At 45.7% G+C, this 22,350-nt stretch overlaps 1 protein-coding gene across 1 annotated transcript in view; it reads left to right on the top strand.

The window, feature by feature from the left end:
* Positions 1-15,124, top strand: part of RB1 (RB transcriptional corepressor 1) — a 292,700-nt gene extending 277,576 nt beyond the window's left edge. The window contains exons 25-27 of the mRNA XM_068267730.1: positions 2,317-2,453; positions 5,383-5,432; positions 14,905-15,124. Coding sequence (XP_068123831.1) covers positions 2,317-2,453; positions 5,383-5,432; positions 14,905-14,981 — 264 coding nt within the window. The 3' untranslated portion in view covers positions 14,982-15,124. The remainder of the gene's footprint in view (positions 1-2,316; positions 2,454-5,382; positions 5,433-14,904) is intronic.
* The last annotated feature ends 7,226 nt before the right edge of the window (positions 15,125-22,350 follow it).

The following is a 22,350-nucleotide window of genomic DNA, read 5'->3' as shown; positions in this document are numbered from 1 at the left end:
TGCGTAAATAAGGGGTAGCAGCCCCCGTGGGGAGAGTGGGCCCGGCCTTCTTCCTCCTACACGAGAGCCCCCATCCTGTGCATCCCGGGCTAACTCTGTTCATCCAGACCCACAAATCAGCGACAGTGACAGCCAGGACTCAAATCTTCCACGGTTTAGTCTTTCAGATTCAATGACTGTAGCCACTAGGTGTCCTCTGGTCTCTGCCCCTATCTCGGTGTTCCACACGTCGCGTGAAGTTATGCGATGTGCAGAGAAACTGAATATAGGAAGGGGGCCCTCTAAAAGATTTGCAGCAGGGCCCAGTGAGTCGGTTATAACCCTGAACATTAATCATTTTTCCTGTGTATGGCTGCCTTTAAATATGAGGAACTTGAAGACCAAAGAATAGATGATTCATCAGACCAGGCACTTTCTGCCATTGCCCCATGCTCTGATGCTCATGTGCATGTAGGCTCCTTTGGCAGTGGAGTTGAATCTGACTGGTCTGAGGCTACAAATCCCCATACAGGGCAAGCTGTGATATACTGTGTGATCTTTTCTCTTAAAGCCAGCATATTATGCTTCCCAGAAATTTGTGGTAAATGAGGTCCTACTTGGGACCAAATCAGGTGGGCTAACGTTTGCTCCACCCACATTAATCAATGAACCTAGCTTTCATGACCAATTACTAGTATCTTTTTCTTTTTTTTTTTCCTTTTGTGAATATTAACTGCATTTGACCTCAAGCTATCTATATTTTGCCTTTTTAATCTGTCTCTTCTTCCGTTCAGAGCTCTTTCACATTAGAAGCTGATTCATGCATTTGGACGAATCGCTCCTGGGATGCGGGTAGAAAGGTAACATGAAAGTCTATTTGACTTTCATGCTACCTTTCACATCAGACAAAGCGTTTCAGAGCGTTACATTGTAACACTTCTAGGAGCTTCTGATTGTCCAATGACAGCGTTTTCCCGTCAGTTGAATTAGAACTAGCGCTGCTGATCAGCGTCAAATCGTAACTTCCCGACCTCACGCCATAGGTCATAACACATGCATGAAATCGGTTTGTACACGCGTTATCTAATGTGAAAGAGCCCCCTTACTTGTGTTTAATGCTAGTTCACTACTCCACTTCCAAAATATTTAGCAAACCATTTTGCGGAAGTATTTGAAGTATACATGGTTATACCTTTTACAATAATTTGCATACTTAAAGTCAGACTTTAGGTTCACTTTAATATAAAGACCCTGGAGGGGAGAAGGAGCTGTGCTGCATGGATTAAAATAGTTAAGAAAATGTTATACAGTGTTGTTATCACTTCTATTAGGAATTATTTTCCATTGCAGCAATATGTATAGCGTTGTGGAACTTCCTCCTAGCGGCAATTGTAACACTTCTGTGGCAAGTTCCTATGTTCCAGCAGTGTATTGTGCCACATATCTCCCTACTGATTATTAAGCCTAACACTAAAGTTTCACCCCAGCATCATGCCTAGCACCAATCTACACTAGCCTGACCTTGCCTCCTATTTATGACCAAAAGCGACCAGATTATCCACATGGCAAACCTAGGCAGTTGCCTAGGGCCTGGAGAGACTCTAGGGGCCTGGCGGATGCTAACCCCCACCAACTCTTATTTAAAATAAGCCGGGTCACCATCAGTGGTGGGCAAAAATTGCTATCTTGCCTAAGGCACCATTACACCTTAATCCTTTTCTGACCAAAAGCTTTTGCTGTGGTGCGACCAGTCAAAGGATCTATGCTTGGCCATACATTACACAGAATCACGGCAATGAATGGTTAATGAGCTCTTCCAGTTCTGTAATACATGAAAGGAAAAGCAGACAAGCCTATACATAGAACATTTATATCACGCTTTTCTCCTGGCGGACTCAAAGCACCACTAGAGCGCACTCAGCAGGCAGTAACAGTGTTAAGGAGTCTTGCCCAAGGACTCCTTACTGAATAGGTGCTGGCTTACTGAACTGGAGAAGCCGAGATCCTGTGTCAGACGCAGGGCCCTTAACTAGTACACTATCCAGCCATTCAAATAGTTAACAGCTCAAACCTGTTTTAATCCATTTTGGGCCATTTTCATCTGGGGTTATTTGTTAGAGCTAAAGAATAGATAAAGTGGTGCCTACTAGCGTGCATGTCGGTGCTCAAAAGTGTAAGCAAAGTAAAGGCATTTTTTTCTCTGTGGTTACATTGATGCATTTTTGAATACAGTGGGTCACATTATAATGTTTATTTTGCATCAATCTTTTTGGTAAATCTGCATGGCGTTTTGGCACTGTAGCTCGTTTTACTGATTGCACTTATGTTGGCCTTTAGTCTGCAGAAAAATTTCAAGAAATCAACCAGATGATGAGTAGCATTGATCGGCCTGTGAAGAGGACAGCGCCAGGCGGCACGGCCCCCAAACCACTGAAAATGTTACGCTTCGATGGGCACGATGAGGCAGATGGAAGGTGGGATGAATATCATATACTGATATCTATATGACAGTAGGAACATGACCGCATTTACAAGTTCACATAATCTGTGTTATTTTCATATTTCCTGAATGGTATATTCCTTTTTGGAATTTCCCAGAGTATCGGTGGTTTCATCTAAACCAGCGATGTGAATATACTGTATACTGGGGGTTCTGACTATACTGAACACGTGTCCCCAGAGATGCTCGCACTCTAATGTCCCCATGACAGTTACACACTGTCTGATTTAGTTGGTCACCTGTCACGCTAGCATTGGTATAAGGGAGGAAGCTATAGCACCTGTAGATAACACCTAAACATAAAGCCCTGACTGCCTCCATGCAGATTGGTCTCCTTGGCAGGATTGTAATTCAGGACTCCAGATCTGCAGGGCAGAACCCTTAATCACTTGGTGTATTCTTTATGATAATAGTCCATTACATTCACACAGATTGATCATATGTAATTGTTTTGTCTGCTGGGAGACCATGGTCATTTATGCACCTTCAGCTCACCTAAACAGAATGTTCTGTGCTATGAAGAGGGGAGCATGACTAATATAAATATGTGACACGTTTCCAGTGTGCATCATATATAATGCTGCTATGCATAATGCAGTACACAACAGGAGAGAGAGACCTGCCCAAACTAACTTAAAGGACACCTGAACTGAGAGGGATATGATGGCTGCCATTTTTATTTCTTTAAACTTCTTCAGGACCACAGGCTTTACCCCCCTAAAGACCAGGCTATTTTTCACAAAAATGGCCACTGTAGTTTTAAGGCCAAGCTGCAGGGCCGCACAACTCATCACACAAGTGATTCCCCCCCTTTCTCCCCACCAATAGAGCTCTCTGTTGGTGGAGTCTGATCGGTCCTCCAATGTTTTTGTTTTTTTTTTCAATATTTATTTCTTTATTTTTTAAATATTTTTTTTACCATTTTTTTTCCCCTCTTCCCCCCCCCTCCCCCCTCCCACCACCAGCCAATCAGCGCGATCGGCTGTGGTAGGCTTCAGCCTATCACAGCGGATAGCTTTTGTCCCTCTGCAGGGGACAGCCGAGTGACATGGCTGTCCCCTGTACAGTGCTGCCTTAGATCGCAGCGCTGTACGTACTAAATAGACGTCATGACGCGGCCCTAAAGTGGTTAAACAATTCCAGATGCCTAGCTGTCCTGCTGATTTATTTGGCTGCAGTAGTCTCTGAATCACACCGGAAACAAGCATGCAGCTATTCTTGTCAGATCTGACAATAATGTCAGAAACACCTGTTCTGCTGCATGCTTGTTCAGGGTCTATGACTTAAAGTATACTGCTGGGAATACACGGTACGTTTCTGAGCCATTAAAGAGACACTGAAGCGAGAATAAATCTTGCTTCAGTGCTTATATTCAGCAGGGGCACGCTATCCCGCGGCTAAACGGGGGTCCCTTCACCCCCAAACCCCCCCCCCCCCCCCCCGCAAAATCAAAGACCAAATTGGCCGTAGATTTTGCTGCCGCTGGAGGCAGGGCTAACGGCTGCAGCCCTACCTCACAGCGCGTCTATCAGCGGCGCATCGCCGCCTCTCCCCCGCCCCTCTCAGTGAAGGAAGTCTGAGAGGGGCGGAGGAGAGGCGGAGATACGCGCTGACAGACGCGCGTGGGGCAGGGCTGCGGCGGTTAGCCCTGCCCCAATGCGGAAGCGCTCCCCCGCTGCACGGAGAGGATTTTGAAGGTAAGGGACCCCCGTTTAGCCGCGCAATAGCAGCATTTTAGCAGGGGCACACATGCCCCTGCTAACTATGAGCTCTGAAGCGAGATTTATTCTCGCTTCAGAGTCTCTTTAAAATAGCTCTATTGACAATTTGTAACATGTCCGATCTCCCACCGGATTGATTACGCACTCAATTTTGCATAGGGAACAATGGGAAAAGATAAGGAAAATGAATAGATTAGAAGATAAGAGAATCGAGCGCGGAAAACGATCGGGCGTGAAATCAAGCGCGTAAAACGTGCCGTGTATTCCCAGCATTAGAGGCAGAGGATCAGCAGGATAGCTAGGCAACTGGTAAAGCTTTTAAAAGAGAATAAATAAGTCAGCCTCCATATCCCTCTCATTTCAGTTGCCCTTTAACTACCTAACGACCGTGTCACACCGATGGGCGTGGCCACGGCGGTAGACCCAGGACCGCCTAACGCTGATTGGCGTCAAGTCCTGGAGTTGCAGTTTACCAGGGAATGCGCACATGCGCGATAGTTCCCTGCTGGTTTGTGGAAACAACAAAGATTGCAGCAGCGATCAGAGACCTCCTACAGAGTGTTCCATTAAGGGCAAGAAAAGGAGCTTACATGCATTTGAGTGCTTAGTTGTAGGGCTGTGCCAGCATGCTGCACAGCCCTGTATTGTGAAAAATGGCCTGGTCACTAGGGGGTGTAAGCCTGTGGTCCTGAAGTGGTTAAAGACTGCCTGGCTGATAAAACACAAAACCTCACCAATTTATGATTCTAGTGCTTCAGGCAGAAGTGTTGAATCTTCCTATAAAGATACAGTATAGATTGCTTTGTTTTATAATTTTGTGTTTGTTTTTACATTTATGTCTGATGGCGCATATGGGGTTTTTAAATCCTTTTTCCTTCATAGCAGCAGATGGGATTCCATTTCCAGAGAACGTCATCTTCAGGGCTAACCATCCTGACATTTTCTGTCAAGCGTTGGAAAGTTTGAGGACATGGCTAAATATCCTATAATAAAGCCCTCCTGGTGTAGGCAATCCTCCTGACATATGTAAATAAACAGTCTGCCATGACTAGCTGAATACAGTGCGTCTCTGCACACTGCTCAATTAGACTGATGTCATGTTTACAGATGTTTTGCTTATTTTTTTCCTTTTTTTAGTAAATGAGGTAGTTCACGTGATCTTTGTATTCTTTTTATTTCCAGCAAATCTCTTCCCACTGAATCAAAATTCCAGCAGAAGCTTGCAGAAATGAGTAAGTGTTTTCCATGGATTATAATATAGTATGAGGTGTTTTTAGAGGATTTCATGTCTATCAGCATTTTTGCTAACCACACAGAATAATTGACTTAAAGGGAACCTGAAGTGAGGGGTATATGGAGGCTGCCATGTTTATTTGCTTTTAACCTCCCTAGTGTTCACTTTCTGTTGGATTTCTGAGGAAAAAGTGGTTCAATTGATTTTCATGACATTTTTGAATGGGAATTTACCAAAACGTGCCAGGCATGCGTCCAGTATACATTTTGCGTATAATATAAGTTTCAAACACAAAATCGGGCAAAAAATGTATTTAATTGTCCCTTTCTGTCAGGCACATTTTCCCTATACTTTAGCTTTCTGACAGACAATGTGGTTTTTTTTGTCACATGTGTTTTTCACATTAAAAATGTAGGTTTGTGTGCAAATTTTCACATTCAGGTTTCCAGAGCATGGGGAAATTCACTTAAGAACCCACATTTTAATATGCAAAATGCATGCTGTAAACGGAGCCCTGCCTTAGAACTGCTGGACGAGCCTGACTCATCCATACCATTTTCAGCTATTTTTCCCTAGATGAGTCAGGCTTGTCCACACCACCAGGCAGTCCTGCAGATCTCTTTGGCTGCAGTAGTACCTATATCTCCCCCCCCCCCCGCCCCCTGAGACAAGCATGCAGCTAATCTTCTCAGATCTCTGTATGCTTGTTCAGAGTCTATGACTAAAAGTTGGAGGATCAGCAGAACAGCCAGGCAACTGGTATGGTTTAAAAGAATATCAATATGGCAGCCTCCATATCCGTCTAATTTATGGTTCTCTTCAAGCTCACCTGATCTTTCAGTAAATAAAGCACAGTTAGCTGTGAGAGAAATAGAGCAGTCCTCCCTCTAAGCATGTCCCCATACATGGCTATATGTGGGAGTGGGAGGGGGGGGGGGTTCCTCTTCCTTCTACATTTTACTTTAACCTTCCCAGCGTTCAATTTCCCCAGGATTTCTGTGCAAACAGTGATAAAATTTATTTTTAAAACTTTTTTTTCCCTGTAACTTGCCAAAATGTGTCAAGCAAGGGTCTAGTATACAGTGCAGGAGAGTATTGATGTGTATGCATGTTTATACTGTTCACAGCATGTTTTTTTGAACGGACATTTCTGTCCATACCGCTAGGGAGGTTAAATGTAATTGCACTGATGAGTTTGGTGTATTGAAGACCATACCATATAACTGGGGATTGGTTTCCTGATCACTTCCCATGAGCATTTCACTTGGTATTTTTCAATCCCCATTTAGACCCCACCTGCTTGCAATTAGGCCCCGTTCAGACTATGGCCTCAATTCACGGAGCATTATCAAACACTTTATCAAGCGTTTGATAATTTACCTCATGGGTAAAAACTAATTTTGAATTCACTAAGGTGTTATATTTTAGTAAATCTATAACACCTTAGTGAATTCAAAATTAGATTTTACCCATGAGGTAAATTATCAAACGTTTGATAAAGTGTTTGATAAAGCTTAGTAAATTGAGGCCAATGTGCGTGCCTAGCCGTTTTTACAGAACGCATACGGGCAGACTTTGCGCATAGAAACGGCTACTAATGTTTTCTAATAGCCTCGTTCACATGTATGCGTATGAGACGCATACGTTTCTTATCCGCATTGCTGCACGCAGTTCTGTGCGTCACGCACAGAAACGGACGCAATGAAAGTCTATAGATGCGTATCAAAAACACTTACTATTGCGTTTTTAGCGTACGTTTCACCGCTGCATTTCCCATAATTCTTTTCTGTTTCCTGTGTGACGTGTGTGTGCAAAACGCAATAAAAAATGCATTTGCACGCATAGAAAACGCATGCATTTTTTACCTTGCGTTTCTTTAACCACTTGATGACCCAGCCTTTACCCCCCCCCCCCCCCCCCCCTTAAGGACCAGCGCTGATTTTGCTGATCTGTGCTGGGTGGGCTCTACAGCCCCCAGCGCAGAGCGACCAGATCGCCCCCCCCCCCTTTTTTTTCCCCACTAGGGGGATGATGTGCTGGGGGGGTCTGATCGCTCCTGCCTGCATGTGGCTGGTGGGGGGGGGCACCTCAAAGCCCCCTCCACCGCAGGATTCCCCCTCTCCCTCTCCTCCCTCCCTGCCCCGGAGATCGGAGGCTGCACAGGAACGGATCTGTCCTGTGCAGCCTCTAACAGGCTCCTGCCTGTCATGTGACAGCGATCCCCGGCCGCTGATTGGCCGGGGATCGCTGATCTGGTACGACGCTGCTACTGTTAGCAGCGTTGTACAAATGTAAACAAAGCGGATTATTTCCGCTTGTGTTTACATTTAGCCTGCGAGCCGCGATCGGCGGCCTGCAGGCTATTCACGGAGCCCCCCGCTGTGAATTGACAGGAAGCAGCCGCTCGTGCAAGCGGCAGTTTCCTGATTAATTAGCATGCAGCCGGCGACGCAGATCTGATTCGCTGGTTCTGCAGCTGCCACTTTGCCGACACGCGTTATGAGTGCGCGGTCGGCAAGTGGTTAAATTTATATGCATTCTGCAAACGCTGACAGTCTGAACAGGGCCTGTTTTGATAACGGTTTTTATTTGTCCATTCAAATATGAATTGGCATATTTACTTAGTATGATACAGTTAATAACAGTCTAATTTTGTCAGTTATTGCATTGCACTGTTTGACCTTGATGAAATAAGACGTAATAGAAAAACTGTAGCTGGTTTTGTGCATTAAAGTAAAGCTACTTTAGATAGATTTAGTGCTGTCTGGGGAATAATAAATACTTTGTCCGCTGACCTTGGCTGGAGTAACCCAAACCTCATACCCTGCTACAGGCACTGCACTGAACTCTGGCTACTGCAGGGACTGCACTGTACTCTAGCCACTGCAGGCACTGCACTGTACTCTGGCCAGTGCAGGCAATACACTGAACTTTGTCCACTGCAGGCCATGCACTGAACACTGGCCACTGCAGGCAATGCACTGAACTCTGGCCACTGCAGGCAATGCATTGAACTCTGGCCACTGCAGGCAATGCATTGAACTCTGGCCACTGCAGGCAATGCACTGAACTCTGGCCACTGCAGGCAATGCACTGAACTCTGGCCACTGCAGGCAATGCACTGAACTCTGGCCACTGCAGGCAATGCACTGAACTCTGGCCACTGCAGGCAATGCACTGAACTCTGGCCACTGCAGGCAATGCACTGAACTCTGGCCACGGCAGGCAGTGCACTGAACTCTGGCCACGGCAGGCAGTGCACTGAACTCTGGCCACGGCAGGCAGTGCACTGAACTCTGGCCACGGCAGGCAGTGCACTGAACTCTGGCCACTGCAGGCAGTGCACTGAACTCTGGCCACTGCAGGCAGTGCACTGAACTCTGGCCACTGCAGGCAGTGCACTGAACTCTGGCCACTGCAGGCAGTGCACTGAACTCTGGCCACTGCAGGCAGTGCACTGAACTCTGGACACTGCAGGCAGTGCACTGAACTCTGGCCACTGCAGGCAGTGCACTGAACTCTGGCCACGGCAGGCAGTGCGCTGAACTCTGGCCACGGCAGGCAGTGCGCTGAACTCTGGCCACGGCAGGCAGTGCGCTGAACTCTGGCCACGGCAGGCAGTGCGCTGAACTCTGGCCACGGCAGGCAGTGCACTGAACTCTGGCCACGGCAGGCAGTGCACTGAACTCTGGCCACGGCAGGCAGTGCACTGAACTCTGGCCACGGCAGGCAGTGCACTGAACTCTGGCCAGGTATTGTCATCTGGTGGGTATTGGCACGCGATCCCACAGCACAGCACCCATTATACCCACATAGAGGCACACAGCATACCCCCCATTGTTGTGTGCTGTGGTGCCATGCTGGGTGCTGTGGTGCCTCTACTCTGCCTGGGAGACATCTGGGCCACCCCAGAATAGATAAGGGGCACGTGCCACTGATCTTTGGGGGCTAGCAACGCCCCTGGTTTAAATTTCATGTTTTGCCTTGACTAGTCATTCCAAGTGATGGTTAAATTAATGATAATGTAAAATCCGCTAATAGTAAACCTCAAGGGATATGGCCAAATAGTTTACTATATCAAAATTTGCATACGTTGTAGGTAGACTTATACAGGTATTACTAGATTGTTGGTTTGAATGAGAGGACAAGGGTGGTATAAAGATCATGCTCTTATCAGTATAGTCATGAGGCTGATCTCCCCACAGCTCTGCAGGTGCTGCAGGAACAATCCCAGCTCATGCTGAAACTGGACTTGGCTCTTGTGTTGGCTTTCAGATAAGACTTCCTATCTCACTTCTAATATTTATTCCTAAAAGGAACAAGAAAGTCACAGTGCAGAGAAAGATGCCAGATTCATAATTCTCATTATATAACATTTCAAAGGTCCAAGGTAATCCCCAAAACGTCCAAACTCTGCTAGGCACACAGGGTGACTTTTTCTGCATCCTTGCTCTTTAATGCTGACTGAAGGGCAGCCTGTGTACTGGAGCATTACACTCAGGTTACAGCTGTAGATTGTTCCTGGTGTATTATATATGACAATACATACATGATGTGGCTTCTCCTGAGAGTCATTAGGCATGGTATGCAAATCCTTAACTGTGGCTGGTGATAAGGAGGCAGCTGAATTTTGGCAGCCCCTTCCACAGCTTGCTTGTCTGCTTGCTCTATCCCCTCCCAATTCAGACTTTTTACAAAAAAAGCGCACTGAACTGTGCACAGTTACTCACTTCTGTGGCTGCACATTGGAGGCTTTTGTATAGTTCATAGCATACGTTTTCTTCTGGATTTATTAGCATAAAACTATTGTGGCTGAGAGTAAGGGATCTGCTTAACTGCAGAGGGTAATGTGTCAGCTGGTTTTCTGCCTAAAGACCAATGGGATGTTAAAGCATACGTGAAACAAAAAATAAAAATATTGGATCCTTACCTTTGTAGTAGGGAATCCTCTGGAAAGTCCAGGATCCTTGTAGAGACCATTTTTCCAATGCTGGGTCCCTCTACACCCATTTGACAACCGTATCCAGACTGGGCATGTGTGATTAAGGTTCGCACATGCCCAGTAGAGCAAAGTGGTCATGCAGGGAGGAAAATGCTGGGCAAGAGCGGATCTAACTCCTGCATGCCTAGTCCGGATGCACTTGTATATGGTCAGGAGCACGGCCACAAGAAAAAGATCCGTGCAAGAACAGTGGGCCTAAAGACGATATGGGTTGTCTCTTTACCATCCAGAGGTTTCACACTACTGGGGTAAGTATCTAAATGTACTCTCCGCCTACCCATTACAGGTTTACTTTAATCCAGTCCTGGTAGTACAAGTATCTGAATGTGCCTTCTTCAGTCCTCTGAGTGGCAGTATGAAGAGTGAGAGAAAGCACACCAGTAGAGTTTGCCAATCTCGGAGCAGCATACAGGAGGGGAGACCACATGGCTGACATCTCTGTGCCGGTAATTGGTGCAGTCTACTGACAGAGAAGACTGAGGCCAATGTATTGCATCTGCTTGTTTAGCTTTTGGCTGACAGTTCAATGTTCTCCCCAGGCTCTTTTAGCCGGGTGCTCTACCCGGCTAGTTTTGGTGAGTACCCGGCTGTCATCGGCACACCTCCTCCTATGCTGTAAGCAGAGTTGCACAAAGCAGCACCAGCCTTGCATTCTCTCATCTTGCTCCACCCGGCTACTTTTACATGCCACCCGGCTGGAAAAAAAATCTGGGGAGAACACTGCAGTTTTTAATTCATATAAACTATAGCAATGTTATGGAGTTACCATATATCCTCAAGATACAAGGACAATAGCAGGTTCAAGGTATAATTTTAGGCAGGCATGGTTGGCTTTTGCTGACATTAAAACCCAAGCAATGGAAGAGACTTTCTACTTCTAGGTAAGTGGTCATTTATATACCACATGTTGGAATGCAACCAGGGACGGCACCCATGCAGATCCATCCAACATATCAGTACTTGTGTAGCTCCTCCAGTGTCTGGGGCTACCACCATAAGATTGTGACCTGCATGTAAGTAGTTGTCACATCACAGGGGCAGGTCTGTGTGGACTAAGGTAAAGGCCAATGTTATTGTTGCTGCCCACCCTCTGCATTTATGTAGACTGCATCGCCACTCAATTTAGTCATGGTACTGTGGGTTACACAATAAGGGTATAAGAGGCGCCCTGGTGTAATAAAAGCATCTAAAAGCAGTTTAAAAACGGGAAATAAATTTGAGGTAGCTTACCTCAGTGACGAAAAAATCTTTGTATTTTACAAAGGTTTTTATTAGTAGCACAGGCAACGCGTTTCGCGGGTCAGAGCCCGCTTCCTCAGGCCAATAACAGTGCCTACATCCGTAAAATAAAGGCTCCTTAGCATACCAGAATATTACAATATACATATATATACATATATACAACATAACATTATTATCACATGAATTGCATATTTACATACTTTCATATCCACTTGTGCACACCTACAATGGTGGTCCATATATATATATTATCATTAATTGGGAGTATTGACAACTGATAGTTATTAGTATTCAGGAGGCGTGCATTTTTACTAGAGGGTGTTTTTGACACCCACATCCCACTACATGGTACTGCGGGTGTTACCATACGTGTTCACATGGTTGTGTACCAGATGTGACAGTTTTTTTATTAATTGGAGGGTAATGCTGGGATGTACAAAGGGTGTCTCCAGTGTAGTTGGAAATTTGTTCAGTATTGAAGTATAGGAAAAGGGCCTTGAAGAAGTTCCTCAAGAGGTCCACCATGTTTTGTAGAACAGCCCTTTGGTTCATATGAGTTTCAGGTAAACTAGTGAGATTGGTAGAAAAGCGAATACATTTTTATACAGTATAAGGTGGCTATATTGCCTTTATTATGCAAGCAACTTGAAACGGTGTGCTGCCAGTGTGTGTATAGCTTGTATCTACTACCTTGAGCTGTAATCGCTGCTGGACTGCACAGCTTGCTAATTTCTGTATTACACCTTTTAGAGTTACATTTTGCAGCCGAATAAAAGTAAGATTTTACATTGGTGCCGGATCCGTTGGTTTTTGCTACTTAAACATTTAATATCTCATCCCTGACGCCGGGGTGCCGGTGTCCGGGCTCGTCTGGCACGCGGCGCCGGTGTCCGGGCTCGTCTGGCACGCGGCGCCGGTGTCCGGGCTCGTCTGGCACGCGGCGCCGGTGTCCGGGCTCGTCTGACACGCGGCGCCGGTGTCCGGGCTCGTCTGGCACGCGGCGCCGGTGTCCGGGCTCGTCTGGCACGCGGCGCCGGTCCGACTTCTGTTTTGTATTTAAAGAAGCGGTCCCTCTAACATATAAGCAGCAGTTCTCATCTTATTTTACATTTGTTTCTGGGAAATATTACACATACCTATATATAGGCTGTTGGAAGACACACAGGAAGTCTGCTGTTGCATCTAATAATCATATTGTGCAACACGACTTTCAAGACGTTGTTTTCCTCAGTTCTTGTTTTCCATTCCCTGCATGTCCGTCATTGCACAGTGCTTGTGAAAGGACCGCTTATCTTGACGTGAGAAGACTTCCCATACAACTCTGCTCTCAATTCTCTTATTGAATGTAGTTATATTGTATATGATACAAGTGAACTGTGAAACAGAATATACCTGTGCGCATACAGCTCGGTGTTCAGATTGCCCCATAATGGTAACTGATGATCCCATTCATTCCAGCAAGAGATCTGATAAAATAACAGATTTTCAGGGCACTTTCATTTAATTCTTTGTCTTGCATATGATCAGATTGTGAAATTGTCAGTGCTTTCTAGTTTGATACATTTTCGACTGATTGCTCACAAAACTGGACCTAGCAAGAAGTTTTGAATCAGGAAGATATTTATTGGCCGCCATTTATTACCACTTAAAACTGGGCTTTTTCCCCTCCACTATGCTATAAACTAATGTTCCTGTGCTACGTACTCCATGCTGCAGGTATATTCATGGACAGGTTGCGCTTCCTGTGCCTGCATGCTTTTATGCACTAATCTGTTTGGCTCAATGCAGTTTGCAGCCTCAGCACCATATACTGGCAGCTGCCCTCAGCCACGCATGTGTGGGTCCAGATAGTGGCAGCTGCCCTCAGCCACGTATGTATGGGTCCAGATAGTGGCAGCTGCCCTCAGCCACGCATGTATGGGTCCAGATAGTGGCAGCTGCCCTCAGCCACGCATGTGTGGGTCCAGATAGTGGCAGCTGCCCTCAGCCACGCATGTATGGGTCCAGATAGTGGCAGCTGCCCTCAGCCACGCATGTGTGGGTCCAGATAGTGGCAGCTGCCCTCAGCCACGCATGTGTGGGTCCAGATAGTGGCAGTTGCCCTCAGCCACGCATGTGTGGGTCCAGATAGTGGCAGCTGCCCTCAGCCACGCATGTATGGGTCCAGATAGTGGCAGCTGCCCTCAGCCACGCATGTATGGGTCCAGATAGTGGCAGCTGCCCTCAGCCACGCATGTATGGGTCCAGATAGTGGCAGCTGCCCTCAGCCACGCATGTGTGGGTCCAGATAGTGGCAGTTGCCCTCAGCCACGCATGTGTGGGTCCAGATAGTGGCAGCTGCCCTCAGCCACGCATGTATGGGTCCAGATAGTGGCAGCTGCCCTCAGCCACGCATGTGTGGGTCCAGATAGTGGCAGCTGCCCTCTACCACGCCTGTGTGGGTCCAGATAGTGGCAGCTGCCCTCAGCCATGCATGTGTGGGTCCAGATAGTGGCAGCTGCCCTCAGCCACGTGTGTGTGTGTGTGTGTGTGTGTGTGTGTGTGTGTGTGTGTGTGTGTGTGTGTGTGTGTGTGTGTGTGTGTGTGTGTGTGTGTGTGTGTGTGTGTGTGTGTCCAGATTGTGGCAGCTGCTCTCAGCCACACATGAGTGGGTCCAGATTGTGGCAGCTGCTCTCAGCCACACATGAGTGGGTCCAGATTGTGGCAGCTGCTCTCAGCTACACATGAGTGGGTCCAGATTGTGGCAGCTGCTCTCAGCCACACATGAATGGGTCCAGATTGTGGCAGCTGCTCTTAGCCATGTATGCGTGGGTCAAGATAGTCAGCCACCTGTGTGTTGGTCCAGATAGTGGCAGCTGGCCTCAGCCACGTATGTGTGGATAGATTGAGCCGAATTCTCCATAGTGTAGGATCTATATGAGAGCTGCTCCATCCTCCTCATAAAATGCCAGTTTTCCAGATCGGTAAGCCCACTGGAGTATTTCAGGCCTTACTTTTCTTATATAGGTTTTTCAAAGGTACTCAACAAGTGAAAGTTTCACCTGCTGTCACTGGTGCATGATAAAGTACTAGAAGCAGCAAGAAGTTATTGTAAATCTATAAAGCCATTGTTGTAATTCAGAAAGTGGTGACAACTCATCCAGTATACTGAATGTGAACCTGAATATGATATAAACAGAAATGGTTACGGAGTAAATGTAAAAACTGCATCTTTTCTTCCCCTCAGCTTCAACCAGAACAAGAATCCAGAGACAGAAGTCAGAGGAGTTATCCGACTCCTCTGTGAAGAAAGAAGAGAAGTGAGGAGAGCAGCTCAGGCCTCCCATCACACTACCAGATCTCCACACTCTGCCATCTCTCCTCTTCAGCTATATCTTCTACAGCAAACACTCCTCTCTATTTATATCATTGCACTGAACTTGAAATACTGTAGATCTTGAAATCTCGATCTTGATAAGAAGTTATTGCTTTGTCTAAGGAGTATTTATATGGGGTTTGCACTAATTTTAAAGTGCATTATTTTATTATATTCCTACTTGAATTGTTTTAATTATGTGCACATTTCCACCTGAGCCCAAAGGACAAGTGCGAGTGATCCTAATACTACTGAAGAGGGACGTCCCATTCCTCCCACAGCAGTGTGCTCCGTACTTTCAGGTACACAACCCACGACCGAAACACTGGAAATCATCATGCCTCTTTCATATAGATCACTAGGAGAGGCAGGTTTTATGTGTCCTTACATTGGTAGTGCTTTATCACACACTGGGAACTTCCTCTCTTGTAGCCTCTGTAGGTTGTAACTCTAGGTTCAGCTCAGTCCACCCCCCCCCCCCCCCTTCCTCCAATTAGAATTGGTAGTGACCCTAAGCTATAACTTGATCTCATCACTTCACTGAGTGTTGACCTTGAATTTTTATGTCTCTACATTTAATTAATAGATGTATGTTTATCAGCAGCTTCCATGTGTGGTTTAGAGTGGATATCTGGGTAAATTTAACCTCCGTAAGGAAAATGTTTGCTTCTCTCAGGCAGAAGCAGCTCTTCTTCTGTGACACCAATATGGCCATCCCATCAGGCAAGCAGTCCTATGACAAGTTCAGGCAAGCAGTCCTATGACAAGTTCAGGCAAGCAGTCCTCTGACAAGTTCAGGCAAGCAGTCCTCTGACAAGTATGGTGCCACACCCTTCCATGTACGGCCATTGGGTAGCTGAGAAACACTAGGGGGTAGTGGCTTTGGTTGACAGACCCAACCAGCTTATGTAGAGCAGCCAAGAGGCTGAAATGAGAGGGACACAGCGGCCATATATGGCAGACCCAAACCTCTTGAAGGAAGTGCCATAGCACTGAAGCTGCTGTCAGATGTGCCACTGTCCAATGCCAGGGGAGTTTATTTTTTTCTTACTGCAGGTAAATGTTTACAATTTGCACAGGAAAAAAAATACCCTTGCCTTAGTTGTATTATTAGTCTAATAAGCACATCTTACTTGATTATGTGGCTAAGCTGCTTTCTGTGCGATTGTGTATAATGTTACAAGGGTGTATGTATTGTACTACCACCTATTGTTTGCATGTAGTGGCTGAATGTGGTGAGGACTGAAATCCACGCCTTGGCCATCAGGTCATGAGTGAAGAGTGAGGAGACTGTCTAGTTTGTGACAATTCATCCCATACAACAAGGCTGAATGCTGGCCGAGCTTCTGCCAGTCGCTAGAAACGTTCTCCTGCATCCCAGGCAGTAACGGGCTACTTTATTCTCTATGGCTGGGATGCCAAACCGGTCCTTCGAGGGCCGAGGTTCTCACACATTTTTGACACAGCACAAATTAATTGATGGGTCAGAATCAGGAAAGGTGTGGTCCATCAGGTAGAGCACATTCCCTTTTCTCAGTACATCCTAAACACTGGCATGGATCTGGCCCTCCAGGCCTGGAGTTCAATACTTGTGCGAGTCTATGGGAAGAAAAGAAGGGATTCTGAGTTCATTAACGAGTGCTAGATATACAGTGGCTTGCAAAAGTATTCAGCCCCCTTGAAGTTTTCCACATTTTGTCACATTACTGCCACAATCATGAATCAATTTTATTGGACTTCCACATGAAAGACCAATACAAAGTGGTGTACATGTGAGAAGTGGAACAAAATCATACATGATTCCAAACATTTTTTACAAATCAATAACTGCAAGCTGGAGTGTGAGTAATTATTCAGCCCCCTTTAGTCTGAGTGCAGTCAGTTGCCCATAGACATTGCCTGATGAGTGCTAATGACTAAATAAAGTGCACCTGTGTGTAATCTAATGTCAGTACAAATACGGCTGCTCTGTGACAGCCTCAGAGGTTGTCTAAGAGAATATTGGGAGAAACAACACCATGAAGTCCAAAGAACACACCAGACAGGTCAGGGATAAAGTTATTGAGAAATTTAAAGCAGGCTTAGGCTACAAAAAGATTTCCAAAGCCTTGAACATGCCACGGAGCACTGTTCAAGCGATCAATCAGAAATGGAAGGAGTATGGCACAACTGTAAACCTACCAAGACAAGGCCGTCCACCTAAACTCACAGGCCGAACAAGGAGAGCGCTGATCAGAAATGCAGTCAAGAGGCCCATGGTGACTCTGGACAAGGTGCAGAGATCTACAGCTCAAGTGGGGGAATCTGTCGATAGGACAACTATTAGTCGTGCACTGCACAACGTTGGATCCTATGAAAGAGTGACAAGAAGAAAGCCATTGTTAACAGAAAAGCATAAGAAGTCCCGTTTGCAGTTTGCCACAAGCCCATGTGGGGGACACAGTAAACATGTGGAAGAAGGTGCTCTGGTCAGATGGGACCAAAACTGAACTTTTTGGCCAAAATGCAAAATTGTGTGGCGGAAAACTAACACTGCACATCACTCTGAACACACCATCCCCACTGTCAAATATGGTGGTGGCAGCATCATGCTCTGGGGGTGCTTCTCTTCAGCAGGGACAGGGAAGCTGGTCAGAGTTGATGGGAAGATGGATGGAGCCAAATACAGGGCAAACTTGGAAGAAAACCTCTTGGAGTCTGCAAAAGACTTGAGACTGGGGCAGAGGTTCACCATCCAGCAGTACAACGACCCTAAACATAAAGCCAGGGCAACGATGGAATGGTTTAAAACAAAACATATCCATGTTTTAGAATGGCCCAGTCAAAGTCCAGATCTAAATCCAATTGAGAATCTGTGACAAGATCTGAAAACTGCTGTTCACAAACTCTGTCCATCTAATCTGACTGAGCTGGAGCTGTTTTGCAAAGAAGAATGGGCAAAGGTTTCAGTCTCTAGATGTGCAAAGCTGGTAGAGACATACCCTAAAAGACTGGCAGCTGTAATTCCAGTAAAAGGTGGTTCTACAAAGTATTGACTCAGGAGGCCGAATAATTACGCACACCCCACTTTGTAGTTATTGATTTGTAAAAAATGTTTGGAATGATGTATGATTTTCGATCCACTTCTCACATGTACACCACTTTGTATTGGTCTTTCATGTGGAATTTCAATAAAATTGATGCATGTTTGTGGCAGTAATATGACAAAATGTGGAAAACTTCAAGGGGGCTGAATACTTTTGCAACCCACTGTATGCACTAGATATATAAGGGAAAACCTCCAGGTCACCCCCTGCTCCTATTGGTGGTACAAATTCACAGGCATTGGCTGCATGAATCTACACACATGCATTTTAACCTGCTGAGCGGTCTGGACGAGCTCAGCTCGTCCAACACCGCCAGAGGCTGCCGCTCAGGCCCTGCTGGGCCGATTTTAGTCAAATAAAAAGCAGCACACGCAGCCGGCACTTTGCCAGCCGCGTGTGCTGCCTGATCGCCGCCGCTCTGCGGCGATCCGCCGCGAGCAGCGGCGAAAGAGGGTTCCCCCAGCCGCCTGAGCCCAGCGTAGCCGGAACAAAAAGTTCCGGCCAGCGCTAAGGGCTGGATCGGAGGCGGCTGACGTCAGGACGTCGGCTGACGTCGATGACGTCACTCCGCTCGTCGCTATGGCGACGATATAAGCAAAACAAGGAAGGCCGCTCATTGCGGCCTTCCTTGTTTATCCTGGGCGCCGGAGGCGATCGGAAGATCGCCTCCGGAGCGCCCTCTAGTGGGCTTTCATGCAGCCAACTTTCAGTTGGCTGCATGAAATAGTTTTTTTTTAATTTAAAAAAAACCCTCCCGCAGCCACCCTGGCGATTTAATCAGAACGCCAGGGTGGTTAAACTGTGGGAAGACTTAGAAATGTCCTTTATGCTCAAGCAAAAAAACCCCAAACCCTGAAGCTAATTACACTCACTAGGTTTAATTATCACAAACATTCATTCATGGTTGTCTCAGGTAATAGTCTAGTGTGTGTACAGCTGTTCCCCGACAGTGTTGTTAGTATTCCAGTGTCGGATCACAATACCAGATTGTAACGTAATTCATATGTTGCCCCACGATAAGATGCTGCCTGCTGTTTTGAACCTGCTGAATATGGCGTCAGTGTAATGTCTATGGCACCATTAGACAGTTACTATAGTTTCTTGTCCTAAAAAAGTCATAGGGTTCAGCGATTGCCATAAGCTTTTGGATTTACACTGATTTCTCAATCTGATAAGTATCTTTATTATTGGGCAGTGGATTTGGAATACCTGTGACATCACTTCAACAAAGTGCCCATCAGGGTGATGGGTGGAGCCAGGTCTAAAGAGTGACAGCACTGTGCTGTCATGTGATCAGTTGTCTCTTGCATTAAAGTGGACCTGAACTCAGAACTTCCTCTCTTCTCTAAAAGATAAGCAACAGCAAAATAACCTTTAAAGAAAAAAATGTATTTGTTACAGCTGATGCAAATCCTGCAATAAATCTGCAGTGTGTTTACGTCCTGCTTCCATGGGAGCAGACATAGGGTTAACATCCTGTGTTTGCAAATTAACTGCTCTGCAGAGGCAGCCCAGATTCCTGAGCGGTCACAGCTGAGAGATCAAATTACAACTGGTGATTAGTCACAGATGAGGGGGAATTGAGCGCAACTCTCCGTTTTCCTTCTGTTTCGTGCAAGAGTTCAGGTCCACTTTAAGCGGAATGATGCTCATTACTGTTTATTTCTATATTCTAATATTCATAGTTAAAATATCCGTATTGTGCATACCAAGTTCTTATCTGGTCTGAAAAACACAATCACACTGTGATAAAGGTTTCCATTCTTCAGAATTCCATTTAGGGGTGTGAAAAGTAATATATAGCATGTCTGACAAATGGTAAGTGACCAGGAGAGACTGCTGCAGACCTGTGTACAATTATCCTTCTCTTGTCAAACCTCCCACCCTGTCACTGTGCAGAATCTGAGGGGCGTCAGGAACTAAAAGCTCGCACATGCGCAGTACAGAGCCGCACATCTTAGGGAGGATTCGGGGACACAAGAGGCGGAGTCACTTCACCGGGGGACAGCGCTGGAATAAGGGGACCGAGAGGGGAAAGGGAACGCTCTAGCATCCAGAGCCTTCCCTCTTTATAGGTATTTTCTGCCTTTTTTTAAAGAAAAAAAAATGCTACAAAATTGCTTTAGAGTCAGTGATGATCACCGGATGAAATCCGAATAGGTTTTATTCGGATTTCATCCAGGTAATTAAAGCACTTGTGCGGTTGGGCGAGGGGGGGGTTAAACTTACCCAGCAGGCGTCTTCTATAATCCGTCCCACAGCGCCTCCCACGCTGCGTTCCAAGCAAGTCACGTGACTACAAACACTTCTTCCTTCAACCAGGAAGGAGGAAGTGTTTGTAATCACGTGACCGCGGCTTGGAACGCAGCGTGGGAGGCGCTGTGGGACAGATTATAGTAGATGCCTGCTGGGTAAGTTTAACCTCCCCTCGCCCAACCGCACAAGTGCTTTAATTGTAGCAATGAAAGTGACAAAGGCATGCACCTTCAGTCCAAAGATTTTATTGCCAAAGCATAGACAGTGCTGAAATATTGCAATTGCATTACAGTGCTCAATGTGGTGTTTGGTCAAACAATCACAGCAGAAATGTGGACTTTACGTATCCATAAGATGGTGGGTCATCGGTGGGAGGTGGGCACAAGAGTGGTTGGCGACAGCCGTTTCGCGTCTCCTGACGCTTGGTCACGCACGTACCACAAGTGCTTTGCTAACAAGTGCTTTAATTACCTGGATGAAATCCAAATAAAACCTATTCGGATTTCATCCGGTGATCATCACTGAGTACTGCTGAAGTAAGGGGTATATGGAGGCGGACATATTTATTTCTGTTTAAACAATACCAGTTGCCTGGCGTCCTGCTGATCCTTCATGTTCATTACTGTCTGAAGCAAGCATGTGGCTTGTCTATGGCTAAAAGTATTAGAGGCAGAGGATCAACAGGACAGCCGGGAAATTTGCATAAAAAAGAAACCCCATTATCCCTTCAGGTCTTCTGTAAGGGCTTTTTCACACTAGAGGCTACGGTAGAAAAGGCTAAAACGCTGCCCTTTGCTGTCAGCGGTTTGGTACTTTTAGAAGGCGGTTTTATGCTTTTCAACGCCAATACATAGCTTTTCCATAGCGTTTTCAAAGCGTCTTACAGCTCTGAAAACATAAAAAAAATTTTATTGAATTCTGGGGATTTTTTTCAGCAGTGAAAGGTTTTAAAAAAAGCTGTAGTTTGCGGTTTCCATCGATTATCATTGAAAAACGAAACACCATTGAAAAAGCGCTGGGGAGCTTCAAAACGCAACACTCATAAACGTGGCGTTAAGTGTGAAAGGTAAAATTAAAGTCTATGGACTTTCATTTTACCATGCAAAACGCAAACTATGGCCGTGGCGGTACAATGCCGAAAAAGGCCTCTAGTGTGAAAGAGCCCTTAGACTTTGCAAGATGCTCTGTGTTTGCAGCAGGACAGTCTGAGCTGCTGTCATGTGATAAGCTGCTCCATATACCAGTACAGATCACTGGTGAGATTTCTGGCTCGAGGAATTGGTGCATATAATTTCCACTATTGTATTTATTTTTATCAATGATGGCAATGAAATCTGATGGATTTTTTTCCTTTTTAATGTAATTTTGCTTTAAGGACTGATCAGATGTTCGCTGAAGTAACTCAGTGCCAGGTAGGTGTCCGCAGTTCCTACTGTGGGAGTAACGTTGCTTTACAAAGCTGAAGCTTCTGGAAGTCTGTGTCCACTGGTAGCTTTTCTGTGGACAATCACCTCATAGTTCCTATATAATAACAGTGCTTTCATTTATGCTGCTGCAACAGAACACAAAGCATTACAACAGGGAAGTCGCAACACTAACTGCACTCAGCATGGCAACTACGTTGCGTTGGCACTGCCCATCTTTATCCAGTGATCAGTCCTGGAGTCTGTCAGGATAATATTACTGTAAAACAAGGCCTGTATGAGCTTTCTATGCGGTGTATTGAGTGGGTTTATCAGTGTATGTATTTGTGTTTTGTAGAAAATCTTCCTCTGTTTACAGAATCTGCTACTTCCATTTTATTGTTTTTATTTCCTAATTATATATGGCCCTCTCGGAAAACTGCAGTTGCTGATTTGGTCAATTGTAATTCAGTTTTAAATGAAAACATGAATTTTTTTTTTTTGTTTAGTTTTATACAGGACCAGTTTTCATTCATTTTGAAACACAGAAACCTGTCTTTCTGGTAAATGTA

The sequence above is a fragment of the Hyperolius riggenbachi genome, chromosome 2, assembly GCF_040937935.1.
Source record: "Hyperolius riggenbachi isolate aHypRig1 chromosome 2, aHypRig1.pri, whole genome shotgun sequence".
In the NCBI taxonomy this organism is placed as follows: domain Eukaryota; kingdom Metazoa; phylum Chordata; class Amphibia; order Anura; family Hyperoliidae; genus Hyperolius; species Hyperolius riggenbachi.
This window is presented reverse-complemented; position numbering and strand designations above follow the sequence as displayed.